The sequence below is a fragment of the Olea europaea genome, chromosome 18, assembly GCF_002742605.1.
Source record: "Olea europaea var. sylvestris chromosome 18, O_europaea_v1, whole genome shotgun sequence".
NCBI classification, from domain to species: domain Eukaryota; kingdom Viridiplantae; phylum Streptophyta; class Magnoliopsida; order Lamiales; family Oleaceae; genus Olea; species Olea europaea.
Genome location: NC_036254.1, coordinates 25,121,152 through 25,146,729, shown reverse-complemented (window position 1 = coordinate 25,146,729; position 25,578 = coordinate 25,121,152). Strand labels below are relative to the sequence as shown.

The following is a 25,578-nucleotide window of genomic DNA, read 5'->3' as shown; positions in this document are numbered from 1 at the left end:
GGAGTTGTGGATTTGGTTATTCTTGTGTGTTGGAAGTTATAATTAAGTTCAATTTTCAAGGTTTTGTTTATATTTTTGCTTGTCATAAAATTCGTCGTGAACACACGTGTTTATAGCACTGAAGCCTACGTTGATTCTGTTAAGATTCGCACTAACTTTTTCATGTATGATCGAGATTGAGTCGATGACTTTAATTCTGTTGTTGGCTGAGGCTTCCCACATTTTTTAGCCAAATGATTGGGTTCTGCATAGTTTATCGATTAGCAGAGCTTAGATGGTCGAGGCACCTTTTTTTTTTTCCGATATGCCTCGGCAATCCAAGCATAAATTTTCGTTCTATGACGCGTGGGAGTGTGATGGACCCTTTTGTTGCTAAAGTGGCATCTAGTAGACAATAAATATTCCAAACGTAACACATGATAATGAATATTATCAAAGTTTTTTGATATCAAGGATAAAACATGAAATATATAAATATATTTTCTCTTCCACCATTTTCCATCCTAAATTTCAATAAATTAGTTATTCTTTCTCTATAGTCATCCAGTTATCTCACTTTTTGTGTCGTGACATTGAAAGTGAGAAAGGGTAGCAATTTACTTATGTTGTGACCTCTAATATCATTGTCCATAGGACCAGTGAATGTAGATGCTATGATTTGTCATCGTCGTTATGTAATCTCCTATTTGCGAATTTTTATTTATTTATTTATTTTTTTGGGTGATTTCTAGAACATTTGACCATGTGTTTGTTTATCTAAACTATATTTTTGACCACCGTTGTGCATAACCCTATGTGATATCTTTCATAAACTAAAATATACTTGTGACCTCCGTTGTGCATACCCCTATATGTGATGTCTTTCTTTAACTAAAATATAATTGTGACCTCCGTTGTGCATACCCCTATGTAATGATATTGGTGTCTGTGTGATCTTATTTTACCTCAAAGTTGTGATGAATACATACAAAATGTGTCGAGATTGCTGCATGCGTCGTCCTTAAATCATCTAAATGTGACATGTGTTCCCTCACATGTCTCATCCAAAAAGTTATGTCGATTTTATTTTATTTTTTATGACCATGGGTGTCCGGGTTAACTTACATGCACTTCGACTAATCTCATGGGGCCTTGAAATTTATAGCTGTGTACTCACTTTAGTGGTCCTAAAAGGAATTGAATTGATAACCATTGAAGAGCAAACTAAATGACTGACCACTGAACTATCTTTCAGGGTTAAGTTATGTCAATTTTATATGGTGTGATTGAGACAAGCATAATTCAAAAATATTGACATGAAATGATTTTTGAAACATGACATAGATTTATTTCTTGCCGATGAAGTATTTGATTGTTTGATATAATTAAGGTTTCAATATAGAGATTACTAATTTAATATGGTGAAAATATCTATAAATTGGAATGAAAAGGAAATATGGTTGCAAAAGTGAAAATGAATGAGAATAGAAAAGAAATTCTTAAAAGAAGAATTAGGGGAATTCTAATTTTAAATTAAGCTTAAGATATATTACTCAATGGGATTCGTGAAAATATAAAATAAAAACTAAAAATAGATTGAAATTAATTTTTATATAATAAATATATGATGAGTAAAAAATTAAACTTAAAAACCATTAAATGTGTGACCCGACTTGTGAGAAAATAAACTTAAAAACCCAATTAGGTTTAATTTTCTGACCACAAATTTTCTAAATCGATCATGGTATAACTTATAAGTTCAGAAATTTTGACAGACAACATATAGAGTGAAATTATTAGAAGATGGAGAAAGAGAAGAAAAATGGCCACTCATGCAACGCCACGCTAGCAATGGTATGAATTCTGCTAACATTTTTTTTATATTCACGGATTTTTCCTTTCTAAATAAATCATTTTAAATAATTTTTTCTTACGTTTTAACTATACATTTTTCAAAAAATCACTATTGATCACATAATTCTCAGAAATCAACTTGGCACAAGGATCCAATAACAAATTTAGAAATTGACAGATTTAACCCAAATTTAACTATGAACGTGACGAGTGTTTTATGGCGGACGAGTGTCCAGGCTCCTCTTTGGTGTAAAATTGGACTTTTTGTATATTTTTTAATATCAGTTAATGGAATGTGTCTTTGTAAAATTATGAAATATATAATTAAAATTAAGCCCCGTTTGACTCCATTTTGTGGAAATGAAAATGGGTGGAGTAATATATATATTTTTAAAAATGAGTGATTGAAAAAGAATGAAATTTTTTTAATTTACATGTAATATTATTTTATGAAAGATTATGTGGTTAAAAATAAGAGAAAGAGAAATGTAATGTCCCACTCTATTTGAGCCCCATTATTTCTCATTATAATGTTTTGAATAATGTTTTATTTGAAAAATGAGTGGTTGAAATTTTTTTGATTTACGAGTAATACTATTTTATTGAAAATTGTGTAGTTAAAAGTGGGAGGGAGAAAATTTTAATCATAGTTTGATTCCCATTTTGAGGGAAATAATGTATTTTGAATAGTAGATTGATGAAGAATGTGTGGTTAAAAATTAAATAAAAATTATAAATTTACGTGTAATATTATTTTATTAAAAAATGTATGATTGAAAATGAGTTTTGAAAAAATGAATTTTTAGAAGAATGAGAATCAAATAAGGGCTTAATTTAATGTAATGAAAAATAATGGGGCTCAAATGAAAGTGTGATGAAATGCAAATTAATAGAGTCCAAACGAGAGCAATTTGATTTAATTTATTATTATTATTTTTTCCCAAAGTGGCTAAAATTTTGAAAAGTACGGCCTCGACGGTCTCCCAATCTTTGAAATTTCCTCCTCTTTCCTCTCCTCCATCTTCCTCGACACACACAAGGTAATCTAGGTTTTTCACAGACTGGCCACGTTTGTAAATTTAAATAATTAACATGTTTTCACTTAATTTCAAGCATGCCCTCGAATCCCAGAAGAGAAACTGATCTTTTCTTCACATCCAATGAAAGAATAGGGTTCACCATTACAATCTTAACTCAAAATGTTCTCTTCCAGGAAGAATCCACACCTTCTTCCGCAGATTGTACCTTCTTTTCACGCCTCTACCTCTTTTCTATGCTTAAATAGCAGTGAAATTTTGCTTCGCCACCACCACGATCTGCTTTCCAGCGATTATAATTTCGCAGAAAATGCTCCGGTTCTTCAGGCCGCCATTGACTTGCCAGTTCCAAGCGACACAGCATTAGGTTATCAAGATTTTGACAGGCTAAATGTAGATCTTGGGACTACTATAAATGCTTTTCCAAAAAGAAAAAGGACGGTGAAAAATGACAGGCACAGCAAAATATTTACGGCTACAGGTCCGAGGGATCGAAGAGTGCGGCTTTCCATAAGTATTGCACGCCAGTTCTTTGATCTTCAAGAAATGTTAGGTGTCGACAAACCAAGCAAAACCCTTGATTGGCTACTGAAAAAATCAAAAACAGCAATCAAGGAGCTGATTCGCACGAAACAAAGTACCGACAATATTCATTCTTCCCCTTCTGAATGCGGGAATAATAAATCAAATGACAACGGGGAATCCTTGGGGACAAATTTAAAGAAAAAATCATTGATAAATGCTGCCAACAGTAAAGAAGCAAAGGATCCACAACAGGCTGCAGCATTACTTATTGCTAGAGATTCAAGAGCAAGGGCAAGGGAAAGAACAAGAGAGAAACTGTGCAGCAAAAGGCTCCTCAATGTTCAAGCCAAGCAGGTTTCTGATTTCAGCCCACCCGTTCCAAGCCAATCAAGGCCTTCTTCTTCAAGTCTAGGTTTTGAGCAAAACCTTATAGTTTCAAGTGATATGGCTCCAAATTGCCGTTCATCTTCTCCCAATTATGAAGCTGAGAACTGGGATATTAGTAGCATAATCAGGCAATCCAGTATGTGTACGATATTCGACCAGCATAATATTATTAAAAGGTAAAAGTTTGCTAACAAAAAATTACAAAATATACATAATTAGCTCTATATTAATTATTTCTTCCATTTTTCTTTACAGCCTCCCTTGGCAGGTCCGTGACTAGTTAGGTCGAGACTGATTTATGGTTCACCAGGTGCTTAAGCTATGTAAGCTTTACTAAATGTTTTTTCTCCCTTTTTTTATCTAGCTAGTTTTCGGGTTGGAACATTCATGAATTGTTAGTTCATTTCAGTATGTTATTTTTTGTTAACAATTTAGCCGTAGACCCTCATTTATTAAACATTTTCTTTATACTGCTGCCTGCATTGGACGGGTCTAATCTCGTCTTTAATTAATTATCATATATAATCAGGTCAAATACAAGTTAGATTTTATTCTTGACGTCAAATCCAAATGTAACATCCTAAAGTTCAAGATCTTATTGAAAAATTAAATGCAATATCGAGGGACTGAAAATACCAAGGAATCATCTATACCTACCTGGTTGAATCCACTGTTCAAGATTGCTGATCCACAATAATTATCTACCGTTGAATTAAGAAGAAAGACATGAATCCATTATATTAATAGGATTTGGGAATACACATTATTCTTTCTAAATGCATTTGATACATACATGTTATGTGCATATGTATGATTCATGTACTGGCTGCTCTCGCTTTTTAGAGGGAACAATTTGAGAATGGAAGAGAAACCTAAATTATATGAGGATGAAGAGGAGAGAAATGGTTGGTCAGTTGGAGTAGTAGTCAACCGAAATGAACCAACATGAACAAAAAACTAAGAACATTGGAGCAAAAGTTGGAAAGGAAACATACGTGCTAAGGAAATAGACACGAAAACTGAAACAAAGTTGAAAGCTGTGGAAGAAAGTGAGAGGCCTGTCAAATGTTAACCATGGCATCATATTTGTGGTGTCAATGTTGTCAATAGTTTAGTTGTCGTTTGTCAACACTCTCAACTCAAGTTTATGAAGGAGTATAATATATGATAGTTAAAATCATCATGCAACTGTTTTTTACAGATTTCAGACTCTTACATTCTAGTTTCACATCTTTTAGGCTTCAGAAGTATTTTCAATATGGCTGTAGGAGGAAAATTTAAATTTTAAATTATTCTTTGATGCTCCCTTGCTCTCTACATATCGGATGAGAAATCGAGTTTTATGTCACTTGAATTAACATGAAGTCTAAGCCTTAAAAAACTTTATATTCATTTACTTGGAGCCCTTATGTTTTAACCTCTCTAAGTAGAAATATGTTGGTTATTAGCAGAATATTTTCAAGTTATCCCTTCGACGGTACTGAATCCCAGTATATAAGATATCTGGAATCAAAAGATGCTGCTGTATACTTTTCTTGAAACAATGGCTTGGAATTTAATATGCCAACATACCTGTTTGATATATAGGTATCTAAAGCAGCTTCTTCTGTTTTATTTATTTGTTTATTTTTTAGTGGTTTAAGCTGCATTGATTAATTGAATTAGTTTAGATTTTGGAATTGTTAATTTTTTGGTCAGAAGGTTTATTAACACGAGTACTTAAGTTGTGTGAGGATCAAACCCGAAAATTTAAGTGACAAAGAAAGAGAAATAAGTGCAGTTGCAGGGATGTATATTCTGAAATGACTGATGGAAGAAGTACTATGATTGTTTTGGTTAAGATTATTATAGTTCAGTTGCTGAATTGACTATCAAACTCTTCTAATTACAGCCATGGATACACAAGAAAACGAAAACTTCAAGCGTCACAAGTACATATATATTCTTTTGCTTTATTAACTTGAATTATTTGAACATACAGAAATAGACATTAATGTTGAATCGACAAATAGGCTCATACTTTCTTTAATAAGCCTGGTTCCAACAATTGAAAGCCCTTAGTCGAAGCAATCCTTGTTGTTTAGCTAAAGAATAACTCAATTCTGTTAATTGGTGGCATAAGGGGGGGGGGGGGGGGGGGGTGGGGGGGGTGTGGAGGTGGGGGTGATGTTATCCTTAAAGAAATAGAAACAAAAACTGAAGCAAGCAGTAAAAATAAATGGCACAAAAAATAAAGGAAAAATCACGATCACATTCCCATCGATTTATGTCGTTTGTAATAACTAATCATAAGAACCAAAAAAATACTGATCATGGTTCAATGATGCTGTGTAATAGAATTTTCCATATTCATGGTTCCTAGAATTAGTAAAAGTAATTATACCATTGCAGCAGCTAAACAGCAAAAAAACCTCTTAACTTTCTGTAGCTCAAACGACACTGCGGTGTAAGAGAGACAAACAAGTTCAGAAATGGATAGGGAAGGGAAAAAAAAAAAAAAAAGGACGTCTGATTTGCTTTCTTCTTGAAAAAGAAAAACCTGTGAAATGTTAGGTAACCTAAACCTATTTTTCGTGATGGATTTGCAGAGTGGGTATGGTGGTGATCTTGGCTGTCCCGTCTTTATTTCTCAATCAAAGATATTTTATATTCTAACACCAGAACTAGTACATAGCTAGCAAATTATGCATATATTCTTTTCTCAAAAAAGAACAACATACAGGTGTATGTAACTTTAGATTTTCTGATTTCAATCAGCTAAATTCACTTTCTTGAGATTGTTTCTTCTTATCTTTCAGATCTTTTGAAGAGTTGATTATCGTTTATTATTTTTCTGACTCAGAACAAGTACACCATCTTCATTAATGCATACAGGAGACTAGGACACATATTTTTATCTGCCTGCCTTTCTACTTCATGTAGATTTAGGTTAAGGAAAATTAAACTTCCAAAAAAATGAAGTAAAAGGAATATTTGTTGGAAAAAAATTATATCCGAAGGTGAAACTTCAAGGTAGGTTACAGTGTCGTTTCTTTGAAACGTATTCGGTATTTCGCGGGAGTATGCAAAAGAGGGAACACAAAATAATCCTTTTTTTTTTTTTAATCCTTATTAATTGACTGCATTTTGTACTTGGGAAGTGAATTTCTAAGAATAAACAATTAAGATTTCTTGATTGCAAAGACACTGCAGCAATTAAATTCTGGGAAAAACGTTTATAGAGATTTTCACAATGTTTTGAAATCTGTGTGTTTTTTGTTACTAATTCCAAATGTTAAGAATATTTACTTTCCAGAATTCATATGATCCCATATAATGTTAACTAAGTTTACACAGATAAACTTAATCTTTTTAATTTCAAATATTTTTGAAATTATCCAAAAATAATTGCAGAGTGAAACCAATTTAAAATTCTCAATTTCATTGGCTTTTGATTTTTCAAAAGGTTTCTTAACATTTTTACTATTATTTTTCAGAGTAAAATCTGGGAACTTTAATTCAAGAACCTTTCATACCTCATAACTTTTTTACTTTTATTTTTTAAATAAAATCTGGAAACTTTAATTCAGGAAACATTTTATAAACTGTGGATCAAAATATTCGAAACCTTTGATTAAGTATTGCACTTCGTTGTAGATTTCGTCTAATTAATTGTAAGCTTTGACCATAGTACCAGAAAAAAAAAATTAAAAAGGAATTAGATATTGAATTTATAGAATTATGCTATTTGTAAAGGGTGCTTATCCATCGACGATATCGATATGTGGCAGTAATGTAGAATTCTTCTATAAATTTGAAATATATTTTAATTTACTAGAGAATATGTTAGTAACACACTGTCACATGAAGTTTTGATGGGTCAGCACGGTTTACAAGTAGCATTATTCAATAGCTCTATTTAAATGCTTGTGTAAAAAATTGTGACCTCGAATGCATTGGATCAAGGTTATATTTGTGAACTTTAGTTATATATAATAGTAACACAATGCAATATGATGTTTTGTCTTCTTGAATTCATTTTTTCTCTCGAAACTTGTGACGACTATGTCTTCCCATTTTAATTGTGTAAAATGTGATCTATGTTTCCTCGTATATCTCATCCTTGAAATCTTGAAATATGATATTTGGAATGTGATGAACATTTATTTGTCATGTAGATGTGACTGATGTGGAACAGTGTAACACCCGTTGTTTTGTCTAATTTTCAGTAGAAAATTAAGCAAAACCATGGTTTTAAGATTTGAAGATTAATTATCATCTTCAACATTTTCAGAATCACAAAATCGATAGATAAAATCATTTTATTAACAACGTGTTTATATTTTTTTTATTCTCCTGTTCTAAATGAAGTCATCGGTCTTGAAATTATATTATAATTCTTGCAGAAATCACAATTTCCGAAGAAATATGTTTTAGTTCACATTCAAATAGCTATGAAACCACAAAATAGAGTCACAAAATAGTAGGGAAACTATGGACAAAAAAGATATAATTATTTTAGCGAAATCATGTTGGGAATCTGTGGTCAATTTCTTCACATATTCTGGATGGTCGTGCCTTGGAGGTCCATGATTTTATTTTTTATTTTATAATTTGTGAGAACGTTGATGAAGAAAATAACTAATTTCTTTTTTACTTTTTAGGAGGTGAAAATATGAGAGAGAATAATCATGAAATGTGTGTGTGTGTGTTTTTTATTTATTAATAATCAATTCAAGTCACGTTATTCTTTTAGGAAAGATAATATTGGTTTATGGAAGAATTTTACAAATTTAATATTTTAAAATTACATTTTTTAAAGTGTGGTAATTATGATTTTTTTTCTTTTTTAATATTTTTATTAAGTCCTGTTTGATGGCAATTTTTTGAAAAAAATAATATTTTGAATAATAATTTTTTAGGAGAATGTATGGTTAAAAAGTAACAAAAGTTTTGAATTTACGAATAGAATATTTTATTCTATGAATGCGTATAAAGTGAATATATATAAAAAAAAATTTTTGAAAATAATGATTGTCAAACAAGGGCTAAAGAAGATCTCCTTGCAGGCTTGTTATTGCATTTTGTGTTGGTCACTTTCGAGCACTTTATTATTTAGTACTGTGAGCCATTTTTGGCCTTGTTCGTGTTTTTATTTCCTTTCTTTACCTATGTCTAAGCTCTCGTATGGGCTCCATTACATTGGAAATTTTGAAAAAAAAAAAGGAGGAAAAAAAGGAAAATTTGAAATAGTGGGTTTTTGAATAATGTATGATAAAAAAAATTAGGAAGTTTTTACGATTTATGTGTAATATTATTTTATGAAAGAATGTGTGGTTAAAAATAAATTTTTAAACAAACGTAAGCCAAATATTGCAATTACAGATACCTGTGAGCCCCTGATTGGTTCCCATTTTTTAAAATACATTTCTCTCTCTTCTTTTCAACCATACATTATTTATTGAAATAATATTACACGTAAATAAAAAAAATTCCTTATTTTTCAACCACAAACTTTCCATCAAATTACTATTCTAAAATGCATTTTTACGTACAAATGGTAATCAAACACCCCCTTAATATATATTATTATAACACGACTTATGTGGTCATTTTTTTCTTAATTAAAGAAATCCTCTCTCTCAACACGCGCGCATCGCGCACGAGCATCGTGCACTCAGCGATTTGTTGAATCAAATCTTGGATCCTCATCGGACCTTATTGGCTTGGTCAGTTCTCCCGTTTCACAATTGTCGGCGCAGTCGAGTATCCCCAACTTCAAGGTGAATCACAAACCCTCATATCGCTTTTCTGGCTTTTCTCTTTTCTTTTTGTAAGCTCGCTCTTATATGAATCGGAAGGTTGAATCATATTTTCCTTACTGATAGCAATTAAGTAATACCCGAATGTTAATTTGGCAGAAAATGTTTTTTTGGTCGGTAATTGAACTTTTGGCCAAAATATGATGCCTGAATCCGAAAGTTGCGACTTCAGTTTTCTGGTTCTGGTATTTTAATTGATTGTTTAGATTTGTTTCTGTTGATATAGCTTACCGAGTTCATAGGGTTATGCTGTTATAGGCTAATTGAATTCTAAAACTTTCGTGGTCAAAGTTTGTCTCGTTGGAGCTAAAATCGAGTTTTGTTCACGTGACTTGGCACTGGGAAATGTTTAAGATATAAATTTAAATCAATCTGTCCTAAATTTTGATTTGGACTTTTGATTTTAATGCAAAAGAGGTGCCAACATATTTTTTTGTATTTCATATTCAAACCTGTTTGTTACTAAAACATTTTTGATTTCCCGGTTATTGCTTGTTTCTATTTTGATAAAGTGCATTCAGTTGTATGCATCACTATATGATATTAGAAAACAGAAGAAATTTCTCTTTGAGGGCTTCTGTCAGTGTACATCTTGAAGAAGAACCGGATTGCAGATTTATTGAATCAGCTCAGGAGACATAAAATTGATGGAAGTTATTTCTTGGGGCATTTCCAGCCCAACATTCAAAATGACTTAAAAATGATGCTCCAACCGGACGTCGAAATTTCACACTAAATTACAGTAATGAACAGCATTGCATCGAATTTGTGTAATATTGTTCATTTGGTGTAGTATACAGTTTTAATTATTTCTCATTATATGCTTCATTTTATACTTCAACAAATTTTAACGCCTACTATATTCTTTTTTATATCTTTTTATTAATTAATGATTTGTTTTAAACATATCATTATCTTAATTGTGATACACAGTGTAATGCTTTTTCTTTTTCTTTTTTTTAAAATTATTATAAAAGCAATATTTTTGTTATTAAATAAAATTTTAGTAGTAATTGAATATGTAATTAAATAATTTTTGAAATGAAGTAGTTGTTTAGAATTTAAAATTAGGGAAAGAAAATGATTTTATTATTATTATTTTTTTTTTTATGTAACGTTTGGTGTAATGAGTTAGAGATGACTAAATAGGATGATGTGAAAGTTGCACCGTTTTGTTGAAATGGTTTGGAGATGGTCTTAGACTTGGATAGATGAATAAAGAGCCGATTCTGAATTTATGAACGTTACCTCCAGTACTTTCAGATACTTGTTGAGTATTAACTATTCACTTCATTCAGATGCCTATTGATTGTTGAGCATTAACTATTAACTTCATTCTGGTACCTATTGAGTGGATTCTTGATATCTATACTGATTTATTACATGCAACCAGTGCACTTTCATACCTGGGGGCATATGCTCGAATCTATGGAAACTGAGGATTTCATCAACCTTCCTGCTTCTAGTATTTCTCGAAGTGGAAGTGAGAATAATGAATTACATGAATCTGGTTGTGAGCCTAGTGAAGTTGATTCTTTACCTGTAAACTCCAAGTTCAGAGATGGGATCAATGAAGTTATCTCTGATGTTGTACATGAAAAGAAGGGAGCTTTGATGGAAACTGATGGTGAAAAAGATGGGTTTGCTAGCATGTCTACTCTGCCTGTGAGTTTTGAACTCACTGAAGCCGTTGCAGTATCAGACAAGATTGCTTGTCTCAGCTCTGTGGCACATGCTGAGAATGGGTTTCTAGCTGTTGAAGAGAAAATTAGTCCTAATAATTGTAAAAGAGATGAAACCCTTGTCAGTGGTCGAGGAATAGATGCTAGTCGTATCCTGCTCTAATATATATTTTTTAATTTTCATATTCATTCGCTACATAATTCCCAGTATCCCAGTTTTTGGTATTTTCCATAACTTGAACTCCTAGAAATATCTGGGGTTAAGAGACCCAGATTAAGTGATGATGAAAAACAACCTTCCGTGCGCGTTAATTATAATTATCTGACCAGGTATAAACTACGAAATTGTAATATACATATACATACATACATATATATATACATGTATATATATACACATGTATATATATATCTGACAACTGACAAGCTTGTTGTCTTTCTCAGAGATAGTAAAAGAAAGCTGGAGGAGCTATTACAGCAGTGGTCACGTTGGCATGGACAAATCTGTTCGTCATCAAATGTAAGCCTGATGAATTTCTATGAGAAATGTGGATTACTTGACTTCTTACAGTTTAGTCTCTCATTTCTTGCCTTATTTTATTGACAAGAAACCTCCATCCTTGTTGTGGACACAATCGCTGTTATGTAACACACTTAATATAGTTTACCTCTGTACAAATGTAAGCCTGATTAATTTCTATGAGAAATGTTGTTTGATTAAATTCTTACAGTTTAGTCTCTCATTTCTTGCCTTCATTTATTGTCGAGATACCCCCGCCTTGTCGTGGAAGAAATGATTGTAACTTTGTACACTGTTATCCTGTTATGTAACACATTTAATATAGTTTACCTTTTATGCAGTTGTTTGCTTTATTTTCATTTACACAATCTTCACGTGCTGACCTGTATGTTTATTAAATTTAGGATTCACAAGAAGTTTTCGTATCTGGTGAAGAGACTTACTTTCCAGCTCTCTGTGTTGGTGTGGATAAGCCTTCTGCGGTGGTATGATTTTTTCTCCCTGTTGTCCTCGTGTCCTGTGGTGGATCTTAAAGCATTAACTTGACATGTATTTCATGAAATGACTTTAAAATTTAACAACTACAGTTATCTGACTTGGAAAAAATTACAATGACTTCTGTTCGTTTTCTTCTCAACATTTGGGTTCATGAGCAATTTGGCCTATTTTTGTTAATATCTGAACAAATTTATGCGATTAGAAGTTTAATTTTTTATGGCTATAGAATTACTAATTCAATAGTTTATTAGCGTTGGAGTAAAATAAAATATTTCTCTGGAAGATAGCGATATTGGCTTGCACTCGTGTCTGACTGTTTTAAGGACGAGAAGAATTATTGGTAATGTAAAATTGACTTGCACAACATCATCATTGGCATGCCATCATTTCTGCTGGAGCTATAATTATCAGTATTCAACTATGCATGGGTACAACCTGTAAAAAACTGCTCCTTTGATGGCTTCAGATGCTTTGAAATGAACCTTTTAACAAGATATAAATGTAGAATTCCAATTTAAGAATGCATTCATGATTTTTGATATGCCTCTGCATTGACTTGTATTCCCTTGAGCACCCTTCCAGTGAAATATTTACTTCCAAATAAAATGACTCAAATGCTCACATCATTTTACTTTTCTGTTAATAGAATGGTTTGCAATGAATGATTTATCTTTTTACCTCGATAGTCAGTGAATTTGTGGTTTATTCTCATGTACTCTACTCCATGAAGACCTTTTGGGTGGACAACCAAATAAGCAATCAACCGAGTGAGGTGTTTATACCATTGGATGGCAATTCTGTCCCTCTTTATGACCGTGGATATTCTTTGGCTCTGACTTCAACTGATGGTTCCATTAATTTGGATGGGTATGTTTTTCTTTGTTATTTATGTGTTGGTTCGTGCGTGTGTGGGTTGAGAGAAGGATCTTAAGATTAGTGGAGAGAGGCCTCGTTTATTTCTTTTTAATTAAATTTGCAAGTTCCTTTACTATTACTGGGGAGAAACTTGATAGTACGAAATAGAATCCACAAATCATAAGCCGATACGCAGTTTGTGTCTATTTATGTATTTAACTAATATATTATGCCATTTCAAAACATTGAAGAAAATGTATTATCCATTCAAGTCATATGTGTATTTTACTAATGTATACAAAAACATGGAAGAAAATATATTCTGGGTAATTTATGACCATTTGTCTTCTATCAAAGTAGAAGTACCATGTATTTATTTATTTTTATTTATTTTTTTCTTTTTTTCTTTTTCAAAAGTAACACTGAAGTGGTAAATGAAGAAATAAAAGGAAATTAACATTTTAACCATTACTGCAAGGTAAGCAGGCAAATATAGAAATATTACCATTACTGTGCTTATTTCACAATCTTTATATATTATCTGTAGTTTAATAGTAAATGAATATTTTTAAAAGCTAAGGAAAGTAAAGAGGATTATAACAATGTTGCTGTTAAGAGTTAAAATCTCAAAAATGGTCATTGAAGTTCCAAGTGAAATTCGAATTGATTCTTAAAGTATATTTATTCCCAATTAGTCACTAAATTTAAATAACATTACATGAGTGGTCACTCCATAATTGGTTACCTTGATTTGGATGGGTATGTTTTTCTTTTGTTATTTATGTGTTGGTTCTTGTTTATTTTGATTATTGTCATTTATTTGTTTTATTTTATTGTTGATTTGTTGGTATTCTCGAAAAAAACATGGCAATTTTAAGCCAACACATCAATTAGGTAAAATCTTGGTATATATAGCACCTTTTGAAACTTTTCGAGTTGTCTCAAAAGTAAATTGTTCAACTTAAAGCTCTACTTTCTTCTATTGACTTGTGTGTCGATCTTCTGGCTGAACTGCATACCCGTGTTTATTTTGTGCAGAGGCTTGGATATGTTAGATAATTCCCGTTGCTTCAACTGTGGTTCGTACAGCCATGCACTTAAAGAATGTCCTAAGCCCCGTGACAGTGTTACCATCAATAATGCCCGAAAACAGCACAAGACTAGGCGTAATCAACATTCCAGTTCTCGTAACGCCACTCGATATTTTCACAGCTCTCCTGGGGGGAAATATGATGGTTTAAGGCCAGGTGTACTTGATTCTGAGACGCGGAAACTTTTAGGACTCAGGGTGAGATAATCTTGCTTTGAGATGAGTGAGGTTCTTTTTCTTTCGTGGATGGTTTTATGTGAGTCTGAATATTTGTTGAGTAGGCTGCAAGTCTAGAATAATTTTAGTTATTCTTTAATATATTATTAGAACTGTCATAATTAACATCTCTACTCATCATTCTTTTTTATTGTATAGGAGTTTGATCCACCTCCTTGGTTTAACAGAATGCGGGAAATAGGATATCCACCAGGTTACTTAGGTAGAGAATAATTAAACAGTTTTCATCTTGATGATTTGTTGAAATAGTTCTCTATGCACTGGGCGGCAGGGTTTAAATTTCCTTCTTTAATGTCTTTATGTTTTGTTTTCTATGCGTGAAGTGCACATCTTCAAAATTTGTTTCATCTTGTTTTCTAAATTTTCAGATCCAGATGATGAGGACCAGCCATCAGGGATTACAATTTTTGCTGATGAGGCAACGAAGGAAGAAACTGAAGAAGGGGAAATTCTTGATCCAACTGTTGCTGAGCCATCCAGGAAAATGAGTGTTAAATTTCCTGGAATAAATGCTCCAATCCCAGAAAATGCAGACGAAAGACCTTGGGTAGCTGGGTCGTCAAGTTACAATGTATCGAGACATGGTTCGTACCGTGAATATAACCACTCGTCTGAGACTCTCAGCAGACGGCATTATCATCAACAAAGGTGGTCCAGTGATTTCGAAGATGATGGGCCTCCTGGAGTTGATCCTGGATCTCGACCCTCAAATTATTCTCATAAATATGGCGGTTATGACTCCAGTTACTCTTCCCCTAGTGCGAGATCTAGTACATCCATTCCTAGAAGCCCGAGTTACGGCCGATCCTTGTCGGACAGAGGTAGACGAAGCCATCTAGTGCAAGATGGTTCCGCAAACTGTGGTCGGTATAGTACTGCACATTCATCATCCCCCAGATAGGCTGCTTTAGGGATTATTTAGTGTCTATGTGGACTATTGTGTGATGGCCGATGCAAAGTTTTAGCTAACTAGGAAAGAGGGAAATGCAGGATAAGTATTCTTTTGAATTGAAGGGAGTTATAGTGTACAAAATTAGACGTGTAATGGACTTTTACAGATACGTATTCAATGATTGTAAACTTAAAAATTTCTGGAGGCAAACTCAAGCCATTCTATCTTTAACAAGATTTAGCTGTCTATTGCAGAGATCCTGAGATATACAACTGATCTCTCTGTGTGGGTTTGTGTGTGCCCCTTTATCTATTATATGCGAATTTAATATCTTGTTTTCCTCAAATTGGGAATTGAACATATCTACAAGCGTCCTAACTGCCATAGCTTATGCTAAGTACAGATCAATTTATTAGTGCATAATTTTAAGGACAGCTTTAGTATTTAAATTAAAAATGTTATTCACAGATGGATTGCTGTGTCATGTCGTCGTGTTTGTTAGATCATTTTTTGTTTTTATGAATTAGTTCTTAATACTTCTCTCTAGAAAAGTGTGATGCCGATAAATTTGGGCGAGGAGATGAGACCGACTTTGATTAGAAAAATGTTGTCCAATGACTCATCGCATGGAATCTTCTTTGAAATAGATGCAAAGAGAGTTCAGAAAATCGGATGATATTATAAGCTGAATGAAATTTATGTCGGTATATGATCGACTTAGCAAGAGGTATGAAAGTAATATATTTGATCTTTCATTTCCAGTGGACAAGATAAAAAATTTTCATCGTTGAGAACCATAATTATGGTTCTCTTACCACGTCAACAGTAGAAAGTTTTTATTATGTCCCATTGTGGATAAGAGATCAAGCCTAATGAAAGTAATGGCTCGGCTTTCTTCCTGGTAATCTTAATTATGATGTCATGTGCTCATGTCCGTGGAGAGAGGGATCTTCATATTCTAATTTTGCACTTTTGTGTCTCTTTGTATATGCTATCAATACATCATGCTACATGTGGAAAATAGAAAAATTCACACACACACACATGAATTTTGAAATTCTAACAAGGCTCACGCAATGCATGCTATCTCATTTGACGTGTCAGATCGAAAGAATGAAGAATCTCAACTAAATTGAAAATAAAATTTTTAAACATTGGATACTTGTAGTGTAAATTATTTAGCAATCCATGAAAGGATTGGAGATGTTCTAATGTAGCTTTCATCAACAAATTTAGTTCGATCAACTTATCGAACAAGTTGACATGACAGATCGAATTACTAACATGGATGTATAATTGATAGTACATAATCTGTTGAGCTCCTTTAAATATGAATAATGATATTTAGTACAACTACTAGTTTAAGTGGTGTTAAATAATAAACTCAATGACTAGTTTAATTATAAATTTCATTTAATGTCACGTTAATATCTATAGACGAGTATTTTAACACCAATAATGTTAAATAAAATTACTCTTTAAAATATTGACAGCTGCATTAAATTATCATAAACCTCGCTAGAACTTTCATAAAGTTGCGCTCATTAATAACCTTATTTCTATTTGGATAGTATGTTACTTGAACTACGTGTTTTTTACTTTCTTAGAGTCTCTAAAAACACTCTATTTATAAAGAGCATCTTATGCATAATAAAGAGCATTTTTAAACTTAGAGAATAATTTTTTTACACATTTCAACAAGCTCTCTATTTTGATTCTTTATTTTGTTTTTTAATAAATATTTAATAATTTCTCAACATATTTTATTTAAATATAATTTTTTTATATATTAATAACCAATCAATTCAAATGTAATTTGAAAAATTTAAATTGTAGAATATTGAAATTTTTAATGTATTAAATACAATCATTGTACATTAAGAATAGAGAGTGTGTTTGACTCTCTAAGTGTGGAGAGTCAGACACACTTTCTACTTTAAAAAGTTTAAATAAAAAGTCTCTTGGAGCTCATTTAAGCGCCGACTCTCTACAATAGAGAGTACTTTATATTTAAAGAATCTTTGAAGATGCTCTTATGCTTTGGCTAAAGGAAAAATAGGTAGACTTTTTTTTTTTTTTTTTTTTTAATCTTACAGTCATTAAAAAAACCTCATTCTTAAATATTTCACAAATACTCTCATTCTCAAACCAAATTAATAGACCAAATCTTCGTATCTCGATTGGTTAGGAAATATTGTTTCCAGAGCTGAGGTCAAGTTTCGAGAATTTTTACCTCCCTTCCCATCCTCCCAAAAATAAAATAAAATCGAGTTACTAGGAATCAATCCACCAGTAAATGAAATAATATAAAGAACCAAAGGAAAGTTCAAGGTATGACTCAAAAGCACTACATTCTGTCCATGTATTAAAACAGTACACACCTCCCTTTCCATTGAGAATTATATGACATCAATTACAAAGAAAACATCTGCACTAGGAAATGTCTGACCTAGAAGGGGCTGACCCGACGAGCCAATCTCAACAATATCTCTGGGACATATCGTCTTCTAGGAGGAGCCATTGCATCTCTAGCAAGGGCTTCTTTGTCATCAGCATGTATGAAGGCTACCAAGTAATCAAAAAGCTCGTCTTTACCACCACGAAGAGGATCCTGCAGTTCGAGAGATTAAATTTCAAGCTTAAAAAGTTAATTGACCAGGCTGATCTACATTCACTTAAAACTCAACCATCGCCTGTCCGACGTCAATCTTGAGTCAGAATGAGTTACACCTCGTTACAAGTAGTTATATTTCTACTTCTCTAGCATATCAATCGAGTCATCTATCAATCTGATGCCAGCTCTAGAAAGGATGGGACATGAATAGTTCTATACTGATAATTAGAATCTGCAGTACTGATTGTAAAATCTATTGCAACTCAGGCAATGCCCGGGGGAAAAAATGGAACATAAGTCGTGCTTACTTGGAGGAATAGATCTGTATGGGTTTTTCCATCATATAAAATAAGTTCTGCTCGAGCTCCCCTTCTGTGGAGTGTATTCACAAATGCTTTACTGAAAATAGTAAACAAGTTAAAACAAAGGTTAACACTGTGCCACAATTAAGTAACTCTTGCTTAAACAAGATAGTGTGCATTTTCTTTGGCCAGATACAAGAATTAATATATTACAGGATATAGCATTCTAAAAAAGAATTATATACTTTAAAGAATGCTTTTCTTTTATTTTGAGTTGTGCATTGTCCAAATTCATGACATTATTAATCTTCAACAGAAGGATTTATAACACTTTCCATGCATAGAGGTATAGCCTTCCACACAGTGCCCGCCTAAAACCTTGAGTTAGGAAAAACTAGAGTTTGGGTTGAAACATCTTTCCTGGAACTCCATGAAGGTCAGGCGTACTTGGATCAGTTCCAAACCAGCACCAGGGCAATCACACTAAGCTAAAGTGAAGCATGATTCAAATCTTAGGCAATTAGGACAATAAATCGAAAGAGGTTCAACTGTACCTATATAAATAATAAATTACTACACTAAATGGTCACACCATGTAGTTCCCTTTTTCCAGTACTTCAGTTTCTAGGACTAGTTGTTTACTCCACCAGCCCATGAAAAGGGGAAAAAGAAAACACGACAAAAAAAAAAAAAAAAAAAAAAAACACCTAGATCAAAAATAAGCGAAAGACTGAATATATGAACTTTTCACTACTTCAGCATGTCATGCCTCCAATTCCTAGAGCGGATTTTGGATCAACAATAATCATTTTCAGAACAGTATTAGTAACCATTTAAGTCATGATACTGAACACATACATGCTCAAGAAAAATTTCAGATTTAAAAACATTTTGTACAATTTCACAACAACATACAAGTGGTAACTGACGAGATTAGAATTGCAGAAAGGGTATTCTAGCATAATAAATTCACATGTCATTGCTAGAAAATGAAATTGACAAAAGAGCCTTTACAGTTATGTTAGAATGATAGATTAATATTGGGTCAGTACCTAGCTGTTAGCATCTTATAATATAAGTAGCTCCTCTCAACTTGAAAGATGATGCCATTTTATTAAAACAGCACACAAACATTTCAAAATTGCAATATAAAAATTCACACACAGTTCATAAAGCATGGGATTAGATAACAACAGATTCATTTACTGCAAGAAGACACGGTATCTTGTATGAAGTCAAGGGCAGCTTATTAACATCATTCTTGAGAAGGAATGCAAACCTTGCGTCTGATGGTATGGAACTATCTGTAGTACCATGGAAAAGGACAATATGGGGAAGCATAGAAACTGCCTTGTCAGAGCTTGGATCCTGTACCATAACTTCAGGAGAAAATTGTTCCAGTGATTTTTTTCCTTCCATTATACTGTAAATAACAAATCAAGACATCAATCATATAGAACAAAAGAACACGGTCGGTCAAACTTTACCCATGGGCTATTATTAAATGATTTAGCATTGAAAAGAACTTTTATACCTCAAGAAGATGGAGCGATACAAGCCTCGATTATGGAAATGATCGACCAGATTGAGTAAATTGTACCTGTCAGTATACATGGATTAGGAAGTTATTGTAGTCCATCAAACAGTTTAGATCCAATTCATGGTAGAACAAGAGATTGGCCCCTCAACAATATGAAAACAAAATTTAAATCCTGGTAAATACTACACTTACCCCCCTGATAAACCAAAATAAGCTTTTATCTGGGAGACACTCCAAGAAATGCTATTGCCTCTGGATTCTTTGATTGCCTGCTGCAAAAGAGCACAGGAAGAAATATGTGCACCAGCTGACTGACCCATAAGATAAATCCTGCAGGAATGTTTCCAAAAGAAGTGTTTTTGCAAGAAGGATCATTCATTATTCACCAGCACTCAGCAGGTCCTAACCCTTAGTGCCAGAGCGTAGACATCTCAACAAGACTTGATGTTTCGGCTCAACAAATAAATCCCTTCCTTTTTCCCATTCTGTTCTATTATCTAGGGTAAGATTCTCTATTTTAACAACAAATCTACTTTGTTCCTGACTGTATCCTTTATCCACCACCATTATTGGCAAACCCTTGGTTACTCAAGTCGTACAGACCTTCTCTATCAATTTTCCCTCCGTTTGTTTCTTTCATGAAATTCCTGATATTATTTCTCCAGTTTTGAAGTAAGTGATCTCAATTAAAAAAATAAAATTGACTTACTTGTTTGGATCACCCCCATATCCAATAATATTGTTGCAAATATAAGCAATCCCTTGAGAAACATCATTAACCATATCGCTGATTGTTCCCTGTGGAAAATTTCTGCAACCAGATGGATACAGATATGGGAAACTGTGACGAAGTGACAATATTATCGATCAAAATTACATTTACACTCACATAGGAGATAAAGAAAGAATTTATTCATCATTGTATATGAAGGATTTCGCAACTCAGGCAAATACCTGTGGTCATTTGGAAGGCCAACAGGTGTACTTAAACTTTTTGTGTTGAATTCATTCAACCAAATGATAATGATAACTAATTCAAGTTGAAGGTGATAATTTGCAAACGCCAGGTTGCTGAACATTACATTGATAAAGGAACAATGAAAAAAATTATTTTGACATGTTATAATGGTTGTCTTGTGCGTGTTATTCTTCAGAAGAAAGGCACATAAATCTATTGAAATACATCATGCCAGTCCATTTCTGGAGGGGGAACACAACATTATTTGACAAAACCTTTCTAATAAATAGCAGTGTTCTTTCCAGGGTGAGTGGGGAGTAAAAACCTACAATTTTTTTCTGGAATTAGGCAACCATGGCCAATTCATATAGGCTCTTATGCTTATAAAAATACAATTGCAAGTATGTTCAATTCATGAATATCAGAATAAACACGATAGAATTAAGATTGAGTCAGTTACCTGTAATCAATACATGCCACTATGATATCTCTTTCTGCTAATTGTAGTCCTAGCAAAGAACCCCATGCCTTGTAGCTGCAAACACGATTATACTATGACTACAATAGGACACAAGTAGCATTGTCTATAGAGAATACGAATTATGCATTGGAATAACTAGCTTAAAAAATCTACTGATTGCTTTGGATAGCATGTTACATAGAATTTACGTAATAAATATTTTGAACAAGTAAACTGACATGACACTGTCATTCAACATAAGAAGGAAAATATAGTATCCGAATTGAATTTCGACTTTCAACAATGAACTATCCAACTCTATTTGGTGAAGTCACTTCTTGAGTAACATAACATAATGAATACATTGTGGACTGAGGAAACAATGCTAGTTAAGAAAAAGCACATAGGTCAAGACATTCTACATGTGCCGTGTAAATTAAGTCACATCTATTTAAAATTGATAGATTCATCTTAAAAAGATGGAGTTCGATCCCTCCCATCGTCCCTAAGGACTAGTTTGTTCGGTCATCTGAAATCTAATATTTGAGATAAAGATGCCATGCAAAGTGGGCCAGTGATTCCCTGATTAAACATGTTGTTTGGGAGGCCATGATATTGAGGTTTCTGTAATTTTAACTTCGAAAACGGCCAAAGTTACAATTTTCCAAAGGTGTTATTTGATTGAGATTTGGGATTTAATCCTATTTTCAAGAAGAGTATGGGATTGCACGTTGCATCCACCCTTTAACAACACTGCAATCGCCTTCTATTGCAATTATCACTCCCTTTACTTTCCTCTTTTCTTCTTCATTCTTCCTCCCGCACACAACTGAGGGCTCCCTCACTCTACAGGAGACCTTGACAATAGTAGACACCATCACCACCGCAGAATTTATCACCATGCAGCAGTCAGTACTACAATTTTCAACCAACAGAACATGTATGGCATGGATTGATTTAACTGTAAACAAAAATTCAAAGAAATATATATACAAGATATGAGTTTATAGCAAATAGGAAATGGTAAGGGAAGTTGTTGGTGGAGTATGCTGTTGGAAGTGTCGGAGGTCAAAGTTAGGGAAGGAGGGGAAACCTGGAAGAATGGTGCCGCCAAAACCTACCTAAAACAGGTGGATGAAAATAAGTTAAAGGTGATAACCTCTGGCTTACTCACCCAATAATCCAAGCCCCTCCAGTTACAAATGCGACCACAGGTTTCAGGCCATCTTCATTTGATGGTAAATATAAATCCAACCTGCAAAATACTTTTATATCATAGTCAAAATTGGATGGAAATAAAGTGAAAAAATATTAGACGAAGGCTTCAACCTCACAAAAATGTACCTATTCCTTGGCTGATCTCCATAAACAATACTTCTGCGGACTTGGCTCGAAAAGAAATATTGAAATGCAACTACCAAATAACAAATATAAAAAGATCTTATCATTCAAGATAAAGAAGCTGAATCCATGACAAGAGCATCGAATTCATGCTACGCATACTAAAAAGAATGACTGCAAAAATATGTATTCTGCAAGATCTAAATTGCAGATAAAAATAATTTTAGTTAATATGTCTAGAGGAGTAACCATATCAATTTAAAATAAGCAGCAGAAAAATATAAATAGCATCATTAAAATAGAGATATATCCTACCCCTACCCACAAATCTAAAAAAGAAATAGATACAATTACTTTCAAATATTGTTGTTCAGTTTTTCTACTCATTGTTACATGATTGTTCGTGGATTCTTTTCAGAAAAATTAACCTAATTTCACCTTTCTCGGTTACACTTTGGGCTTACTGAACAGATTGGGTATTTTCAAGTGTCACCGTTCATTGAATTACCAAAATATGTCAAAATTTTAAAATAACCCTGAGCTTTTCAATCATTAACGAGGACAAAATTTGCTTAGTGTCTTTCTCCTGATAAGAAATGGGAAACACTGCATAATACATATATACAATATTAAACCTGTTATATATGCATAACCCCTAAGCTTTCATGTACCAAAAGAGGCATAATTGCATCTTGTACGTACCTTGGAGGAAACCTGGCATAAGTAACATTGCATACAGAGCAAGGGCAAGAAGTCGTGTGATCCAGCGGTACCCTAACCTGAATAAAAGAAACGATTAGGAATGAAACTAGCCTTGTATGTAAAAAGTAAAGGTTGACAATGAGACAAAAAAGCAATAACATAAAATGAGCATGTTTCAACTTCTATGTTATTTGACCATTTTGAGCTTGGGATCAAAGAAATTCATGATATCCGAAATTAGAATTAATCAATCTTGAATAGGTGTGCTGTAGATCTAGAAATTTCAAATGATTTGATTTTGTTGAACCTTTCAAAACCTTTATTGATGACAAGGCTTAGCTTCTTGTTGTTATTGTTGTGAATCATGTGCTCAATATCTAAAGAATCAGCAAATGAACATTGGTTATATGCAAGACATTTATATTTTCTCAATTTGCACTCCAGTATCTATCTGAACAAGCCAATCAATAATGAGTAACAATGTTTTCTCAAAATTCTTTATTTGTTCTCTCAATAGAACTCTAATATCTATTTTAACAACCCAGTCAGTGTACTATTGATTCTTCTTAATAAGATGGTATCACACATCGTCCCAAATATGTTCCATTTAAAATATAAAATCGCTTGTCTGCTTTGTGCTCACTGCCATAACGTATTTTCATGTCAATTCTAACCTTCATTAACATACTCCAGCTAAAATTTTAACCTTTTTGTTTGGAAAACAAAAAAATTCAGCCAAATTATCATGTTTGTCCAGTGCACTTTTGAGTAGCGATTTTTGTTTGGATACCACAAAGATGATCAAAAGATTCAACTATTGGTAGCTCATAATCAAATATCCCTACTCCCCGCACCCTATTTCCTCAATCAATTGTGCTTAACATAGCAAAAGGATATTCAAATTACGCGAGCAATAGAAGTGTGCAATAAACAAAAGAATATTAGGAAGAGAAAAGCACTAAGAATAGTACCCCAGGTAGCCAAGGAGCTTGAAGCTGAGGCCAGTGACCAAATAGGTCTCTGCTGCAGCGTGACCAATGTCACGGCTAAAAGACTGTTGACGACGCGGCCGAGCTTTTTTATTCACAGTTCTCCGCTGAGGAAAACTCGAAACCCTGATCAAACCATCAGTTTCCATTTGTTGCTTCAAATTCTCAAAGGACTCGCTCGACTCCATCGTCGCCGGCAAAGAAGTCGATGTTTCCATCGCCATTTTCCGGTGGGTTAACTTAGAATCACAAATCCGAAGATTCGAGGAGCTGGTTTTAGAAAAAAGGTAGATTTTATTGGGATTTGAGAAAGAATCTTATCACACGGAACGGTGCAGTGAAAATGGCGGGTTTTGCCTAATTTACATGCAAGACAAATGTCATAGCCTCGACTCCGTTTGACAAATTCATACACCACGAGATGAATAGACTATAATAGAATAATGTTTAATACAAATACGAATGATACTAAATAAAATATACAATTAAATGAATTATATAATTTTATTTTTAATTGAATTTATCATAGTCAAATAATGACCTGACCATATCATAAGTCAAAAGAAATTTTACATCCAAGTGACATTTTATCATTGACGAGTTGGAATACAATTTTTACATCCATCAATAATAAAATGTTACTTGAACATTACTAGTCAAAGTAGAACATGCATTACACGTTATTCTAAAATAATTTATAAATGATGTAAAAGTAATATTTGATACTAATTTGTTGCAAAATTTGATTAGTCTTGGACGAATTAAAAAAGATAAAATTTAGCATAAAAATTTAATAGAAGTAAATTGTACTTAAATTATACTCTAAAGACTTAATTTCTATGATTCAAATTTTTTTGTAATGATGAAATACTATAAACGAGCAATCTTTTTATATTACATTTGATACATAAAAATTAATCGTTAATACATAAATTTAAACACTCATTAAAATTTTCTAGATATATGAATATGAATAAATTCATTTATAATAATTCTAAATTCATGTAATTCAAGATACATCAAGTGAAATTTCATTGAATATAGATTAATGTTAATGTTAATTAATTGAGAATTAATAACACAAATTTCAAAAATGATAATAATTTTATCGAAAAATGAAAAGTAAAATATTATTAAAATAATTAAATTGTATGAAGATTAAAATTATCCAAAAAGATGTACGTCAACGTGTAAATCCTATTGTACACGCAGAATATTTCTATAACTTTTACTAAAAGTTAATCTCGAAGAAGAAGTTATTTTAAAATTTAGTTTATAAACACTATCTCTACAAGAAGTACAAGTTTTGACTGCC

At 32.8% G+C, this 25,578-nt stretch overlaps 3 protein-coding genes across 3 annotated transcripts; 2 read left to right on the top strand and 1 right to left on the bottom strand.

Moving 5' to 3' along the window:
• Window positions 1-2,808: 2,808 nt before the first annotated feature.
• On the top strand, window positions 2,809-4,333 carry LOC111367918 (transcription factor CYCLOIDEA-like). The gene is made up of 2 exons (XM_022989031.1): window positions 2,809-3,958; window positions 4,038-4,333. The coding sequence occupies exons 1-2, from the start codon at window positions 3,033-3,035 to the stop codon at window positions 4,060-4,062; spliced, it is 951 nt and encodes a 316-aa protein (XP_022844799.1). The 5' UTR covers window positions 2,809-3,032; the 3' UTR covers window positions 4,063-4,333.
• Window positions 4,334-9,378: 5,045 nt separating this feature from the next.
• On the top strand, window positions 9,379-15,649 carry LOC111367916 (zinc finger CCHC domain-containing protein 8-like). Its single transcript, XM_022989030.1, has 9 exons — window positions 9,379-9,544; window positions 10,977-11,414; window positions 11,514-11,595; window positions 11,710-11,785; window positions 12,190-12,270; window positions 13,014-13,150; window positions 14,177-14,426; window positions 14,604-14,667; window positions 14,834-15,649. The coding sequence occupies exons 2-9, from the start codon at window positions 11,000-11,002 to the stop codon at window positions 15,364-15,366; spliced, it is 1,638 nt and encodes a 545-aa protein (XP_022844798.1). The 5' UTR covers window positions 9,379-9,544; window positions 10,977-10,999; the 3' UTR covers window positions 15,367-15,649.
• A 1,982-nt stretch (window positions 15,650-17,631) lies between these two features.
• On the bottom strand, window positions 17,632-24,673 carry LOC111367915 (isoprenylcysteine alpha-carbonyl methylesterase ICME). The gene is made up of 11 exons (XM_022989029.1): window positions 24,246-24,673; window positions 23,275-23,351; window positions 22,576-22,645; window positions 22,406-22,486; window positions 21,232-21,306; window positions 20,523-20,624; window positions 20,006-20,143; window positions 19,808-19,873; window positions 19,553-19,696; window positions 18,280-18,370; window positions 17,632-17,968 (listed from the first exon to the last, which is right to left on the bottom strand). Exons 1-11 carry the CDS (start codon window positions 24,485-24,487, stop codon window positions 17,807-17,809), a joined length of 1,248 nt encoding a protein of 415 aa, XP_022844797.1. The 5' UTR covers window positions 24,488-24,673; the 3' UTR covers window positions 17,632-17,806.
• Between the last annotated feature and the right edge of the window lie 905 nt (window positions 24,674-25,578).